This window comes from Akebia trifoliata, chromosome 1 (genome assembly GCF_017979445.1).
Source record: "Akebia trifoliata isolate Shusen 1 chromosome 1, ASM1797944v1, whole genome shotgun sequence".
Classification (NCBI taxonomy): Eukaryota; Viridiplantae; Streptophyta; class Magnoliopsida; order Ranunculales; family Lardizabalaceae; genus Akebia; species Akebia trifoliata.
Window position 1 is genome coordinate 24,575,034 of NC_141375.1, and position 6,952 is coordinate 24,581,985.

The following is a 6,952-nucleotide window of genomic DNA, read 5'->3' on the forward strand; positions in this document are numbered from 1 at the left end:
CACTTTTTTTAAATAAAAAATGATCGAGTTAGTTGAGGTTACCACTCTTTAGTGGGGAGAAAAGGGTACCTAACACCTTCCCTTTTCTCCAACCGAGCCGCTTACCCCGAATCTAAATGTTCGATTAGTTCCTATCCATCGAGAGTCGCTAAAACGTCAAAAATGTCACTTTTTTCAAAAAATGCACATTGGGTGACCATTCACACCCACTTATAATATGAATGGTGGCGACTCCAAACCATTGTAGATGTGATCGTCGTAATGACGAAATCACGCGTCTACACATCTCATCTTGTCTCGACAGCCATTTCAATTCATCTTGGTTCCTTAGAGTCCAGCTTGTCAAATGATCTGTCCAAGGCAAATTAATTATAAGTTATAATATAATTTTGAATTCCGAGAATTTAAACTTGTAATCCTAGTAGAGACCATCATACATTCTTGTCCATATTCAATTGTTTAGAAAATAACATATATACTCTTAAAAATCAATGGTAAGATCTCTTAGGACTTGAAAAATGTTGAGCTAGTTATGATCCATGTGGCAATGAGAAAACTTCGAATCCTATTTCATTAGGAAAAAAATTAGCAATTAAGGAATAAACTTGAATTTAGAAAGATTCAAAGAAAAAGAAAAAAAAAAAAAAAAGAGGGTGCCGGACCAAGGTAAAGGTACATAATTTGATCACTCACACTCACACTCACACGTTGACTTTACAAAATTTTTGTCTAACTTAATCGTTGAAGAATTTTCACATATATCCCTATGAGAACATTAATTGCAAGATTACAAAAAGACTTAGGACATTAGAATTTTATACCCCTCCACAATAACCATTGTTTAAAATGGGACTTGTCTTATCAATAAATAGACACAAATAATCAAATACTTCAACGAGACTTGAACGTAGTAGTTTTTTATTTGACCTAACCCAAACCCTTAAGAGGGATCCAGCTTGGGCTAGAATTTTGAGGTCTGACTACAATTTAACCACAAACCCTCCAAACCCATTTAAATGGAGTCAATGTTATAAACTTACTTAACATAGGCTCAATCACAAAATCTTACAAATATTTAAATTCCTAAAAATGAGAGAAGTATTAAAGTGACATCCAACGATACTGCATTCAAGTTGATAACATTGACTCCATCTAAATGGGTTTGGAAGGGTTTGTGGGTCAATTCTATACGAGTGAAAAGCAATTATTGTTTTCAGCACACCTCCATGACAACCCAGTGACGAGAGCAGTGTCCTGGATAGTCACTCTAGCATTGTTCAATAAAAATAATTTATTAGAAGACATAATCAAGATTAATAAATTCCAGTCTGTAAGTACTCTTTCTGATCTGTCTACCACTTGCAATTTTATATAATATAATATATATATATATATATATATATATATGGGAAATGTTCAGCACCCTAAGTTTTACCACACACTTTAACAAACGTTTTTTGTCCTACATGGGTTAGAAGTTTTGGAATGAGTTGATTTTTGGTGAGGATGATCTCTATGATTAGAAGATCATCCTTCCCAAAAATCAGCCCATTCCGAAATGTTAGCCCCATGTTTACACGTTGAAAAATCGTGGACCGTCCATTTTTTGTAAATCAATTTTGATGGGGTTAGAAGTTTTGGAATGAGCTGATTTTTGGTGAGGATGATCTCCTCACCATAGAGATCATCCTCACCAAAAATCAGCTCATTCCAAAACTTTTAACCCATGTAAGACAAAACGCGTTTGTTAAAGTGTGTGGTAAAACTAAGGGTGGCGAACGGGACCCTATATATATATATATCAACTTGACACAACAAACAAATAAGTCAACATATTTGACCACTCAAGCCATTGCACCACCTTTTCGCCTGAAAATTTGCCGAAAACCGCCTCTTGAGGTGGCCATATCACATATGCCATTGCTCCACCACCCCATTGAAGTCAAATTCCCTCAACTCAGAACCATTAAACATGCAGTCGTTAGAGAATCCAGTTGACCCATGACCCATCGGTTTGGTTTTTCGTCGACCCGCTCCAATGGGTACGTTCCTGAGGGTCCCACCAGCTGTCCAGTACCTATGGCAGCCCTTACAGAAATGGCGTGGCTGTTTGAGGTTGTAGTTGTTGAAGTAACAAAACTTGGTCTCCGTGCTTTTGCATCTCGGGCATGGTATCGTTTTATCGGCTTTTCTCGCCGATATATCCGTTGGCTTAATCGTTTCGTCGTGATCAACGACTTTCTTGATCTCTACTGGAATTGTTGTGCCGAAAAGCTTGAAGCCTTGAGTTTCTTGGCCTTTATCAATGTCACCCATATGTGTATATATGTGTGTGTGTGTGTGTGTGTGTGAGAGAGAGAGAGAGAGAGAGAGAGAGAGAGGTGACTTAGCAAAAAAACAAGAGGGCAATGTAATGTAGTATATATAGGTGGTGTGATTGGATCTGCACCTAACAAGTCCGGTTTGACTGGCCTTCTCAGTTTGATACAAGCCAATTTTGATGTCAATTAAAATTATCAATGTATATATTTTATTATAATATGAATTAATAAAATATCAATAGTAGAACCTTAATTTGTATTAATTACAAATAATTTATGAGGGTTCTTTTGATGACTTGACCCTTTCTCCTCTATCATTCTTTTTGATGATGGTGGTGATTTCCTAAATTCGCGTCAATTTGTAAGAAAATGTTTTGACGAGTAAATTAACAAATAATTCAAAGCCAAGCATAGATTTGTCTTTATTCATTTTTTATTTGAGTCATGATAATCGGACTCCCCTACGTGGCATACTCAAAATAATCTCCTGACGTGACATGTGCTAGAATCATAAAGTTTATGCCTCAGGATACACAACTGCACATCCCCATCAATCTATGGAGTTGTGTATCCCCGTGAAAGAAAATTTATGATTTTGGCACATGCCACGTTAGAAGAATATTTTGAGTATGCTACATGGGATGTTAGATTATCATTACTCTTCTTATTTATCAACATTGCATCTGGTCGTAATTTTGTACTCTTACTTTGGCATATATTCATGAAGCTTTTCTCCAATGGTGATCACACCATGTCAAATCACATGCTTCGTTGTTTAGTGTGTGAATGTAGTTGATGGATTATAACCTTGTCGACTTACAAAATTTTGGGTTGGATGAATTCAATATATCACCATGCATATGGAAGAGATCGATTTCTTGAATTTAGTGTTTGCTCTTAGGATCCCATATCCTCTATCATTCCCATACGGATTCCGTCTTAGTTGTGTTCGTTTATTTTGAATGAATTTGATCTCTGATCATTTACAAGAGGTTCGCTTATCCTACATTATTTCTTCTCTTTGCTTATTTTGAATGAATTTGATCTCTAATCATTTACACAAGGTTCGCTTATATATCCTATAATATTTCCTCTCAAATTAGTCTCTATTCCATCACAATTTTCCTTATTCCCAATGTTTTTACCAAAACATCAAATTAATTAGTTGGTTCAGGAAAAGAAAGCCATTTTTTATTGTTCCATACATCAATAAAGAGTTAAGTAAGGTCACTCCAGCATTATTCAAATGTGTTAATTCTGCTTTCCCCTTTATACTTTGTAGATTATAGATATATTGCCACATCATAAGCTCGTGCTGGTAAAGTTCATGAATTTATTAATTGAATCATATTCTGTGCGAGGTTTGTATAAGAATTCAGTTTAAGTGATTTGTACCATCCAATTGATTTACATATCTTTGATCATCCACACTAGTTCGATCGATTCCAATCTTATTCCAACACACCACATTTTAATCTATATATAAAATAGGATAGTTGCGTTGTGTTTGTGGAACCTGATAGTATTGGTCAACAAGGAGATATTATAAATCAAGTCATGCCTTCACATTGGTTGAGTGGTGAACTTGCTGGCGAACACTCGAAAGAAATTTTTTAAGGGTATTTTCATAATTTCACCAATATTATGTAAAATCCTAGTTAGGTTTCATGGAGTACTTATATTTCTCATTTTTAGTGAAAGAATGTAATTTGTAACTAAGAGTTTTCTCTTTATAGTGGGATCAGTGTGATCCGTTGACATACCTCAATCTATAGGGAATCACATAAAATCTTTGTATTTCTTTGTATGATTGTATCTTGTGTTTGTTTTTCGATTTATTTTTTGATTTTAATTGCACCTATTTTCTTAACAAGTTGTACCTTCCCTTTGTTTCAATCTTTTATCTGCCCATAAAGAGGAGTTGAGATTTAATCTTTAGACTTTATAATCCTTCGCCATTAAAAGATGTTAGAATATTAATGTCATTTTCATTGGATACCGCACATAAGGTAAGAGATGGTGATGTGAAAGGGGGACATTTAATTGAAAGAGTATTTTCAATAGTTTACATTTTTTGGGAAAGGCAAAGAACATTTAGTTCAAATGAAGTTCATTAACTGGATGAGTAAGTTATCTCCCAAAAATTGGAAGGCATTTTAGAAGAAAAAAAAACTTGTCTATTAAGTAATTTTCCTATATAAAAAAAAAGAAAAAAAAGAAAGGTTGTTTGGATAGTTTTCATGGTAATGGAATATGAAACTCATGTCCATACGCATTGAACTTAATTTAGTAAGGAATCTTAATCAATCAAAGCGAAAGTGGTTTCTTCAATCACTTTTTCTCATAAATATTATATAAAGAAGCATATCTCTTCTTCACTTGGATTTTTTTTGACTTTTTGGGTTCTTCCTTTTGAATAGAAAAAGTAGAGATTGGGTGGTTGGAAAGGTTAAAGTAGCATGTCTGCTTGCTTTTAATGGTGAGGTGAACCATCAAATTGCTTTTATTTAAATATATTAATGCCTTAAAAACGCCATCTATTCTTCCACATGTGATTTTTTTTTTTTTTAAATTATTGGGGCCAAGTTTTTTTTAATATGATTTTTGTACATGAGTTGAAGCAAGGGAGGAGCCAGGATTTTGCTCTCATGGGAGCAACCAAGAGAAGAAAAAAAATTGTAGGGACAACCAATAAAGGAAATTTTTTGTGCGGGCAACCATTTATGAAGGTAATAAAGGTGGATTTTCTTGCAATTATTGATGTATCTTCATAGACTTCAAAAGAGGAGGGGGGGGGGGGGGGGGGGGCATCCGCTCCTGAGTTAGGCTAGTTTCAATTTTTCATCTCCTTGTCAAAGTTTAATTAATTGTGAATTTTCTAATTCTATTATAAGTGGATTCGAAATAATCAACAAAAAGTTTGAGTAAATAATTGATAGGGTAAGAAATTTAGCTTACTTGATTTTAGTGAGGAGATTGTCCTTACCAAAAATCAGCCATCAAGTGTCTTGTTAAGAAAATAAGTGCAATTGAAATAAGAAAACAAATCGAAAAAATAAAATACAAGATGCAATCACACAAAGAAACATAAAGATTTCTAGTGGTTCTCTGTAGATTGAGGTATGTCCACAAATTACTCCGATTCCACTATGAAGAAAAAACTCACAGTTACAGATTATACCCTTTCACCAAAACGATAAATATATATATATACCCTAAGAAACCTAATTAGAGTTTTATATAATATTAATGAAATTATGAAAATACCTTTGGGATTATTATCGACCAGTGTGAAGGCATGGCTTGATTTACAATACCTCTTTGTTGACTAGTACCATTGGACTCCATAAATTACAACATATCTTTAATAGCAAAGAGGTGGTACTATTATTTTTTTTAATAAAAAAATAAAGTAAAATATAATACAATAGCAAAAACTCGTGATTTTGAGAAATGATTGATCTACCCGCCATTTATCCTTACTATCATAAGAGGAGAATCTTGTTTTTCCCATAGTGGATGAAAGCAAACGTTAGTCACCCCAAATGTGTCAATGACTTGGTAATCTCTTGACTTACCTTCTTTTTCTTCTCTGTTACTTACAAAAGGATATCTAAAAATGATTGCTCTAACATAACCTTTATTGGTAAAGTGGAGAGAGAAGATAAATAGTTTTTATTCCAATTAAGGTACCTATCTCATCAAATAAACGGCAAATGACAACTCTTTTGTTTCCCCTCTGATATTAAGGTGTAATAGGATATCAATTAAGATTGAATTTTTTTTTTTTTTTTTTTGAGAATCGAGAGTTTTAGGACTGAAAGCACTCAACTAATCCTTAAGGCATTTGCAGTCCCCTCCGCACACCCACCACATAATTTTTGGGATAAATGCCTAAGGGTTGCCCCTAAGGGGGGGATTCAAAGTGAAGACCTCCACTTCAAAGAACCCCAATAATCTTTAGAAACAACACATAGGAGACACACAATAGCATGTAATTCTAATAGATTTTAATTAAAGATGTATTGTCTTCACAAATTAGACATTGATAAAGTCCTCAACCATGATTTTAGAAGTTGTTCTAGATTGAGATGACTCACTCGAGTAATCTTGATCTCAGAGGCAATTGAGCGAGAAAGTCCTGGAAATCATGCATCACATTGACGATGTTAATAATGGTGATGGTAGAATTATAGTCCTAAACTTCACGATTTCATGCAAAATAGAGACCAAAGCAATCTTTTTTTAGAGATTATATTACCGCACCACATTTTGCTAATGCCACTCCAATTCATATCTAAATCACCAAAGAATTGACGAACATCTTGAGGTGGCATTAGCAAAAGTTGGTGTGTCAATGGAAGCCTTCTTTTTTCCATCTTGAAAGATGAAAAAGATGCTCTTTACAATTGTTAATTGTTCCTTCTAAGTGCTCTCCAATTGTTGGTCACTCAAGAATTTTTTCCTGCTATAATAAGACTCATTAGCAAACTATAGTTAATCACTCTTTCTCATGTTGACTTTAGGTTCTAACCCATCTATACTTTGAAGTTTGTACCATCTTGTGGTAAGCAGACAACAACTATATGATTTTCCAATTTAAGTTGACTCCTGATATTTAAAGTATCCTT

General features: G+C 34.0%; 1 protein-coding gene across 1 annotated transcript; it reads right to left on the reverse strand.

Moving 5' to 3' along the window:
* Positions 1-1,908: 1,908 nt before the first annotated feature.
* LOC147411145 (cyclic dof factor 4-like) lies at positions 1,909-2,316 on the reverse strand. Its single transcript, XM_086431767.1, has one exon. It carries the CDS (start codon positions 2,314-2,316, stop codon positions 1,909-1,911), a length of 408 nt encoding a protein of 135 aa, XP_086287893.1.
* Positions 2,317-6,952: the final 4,636 nt, after the last annotated feature.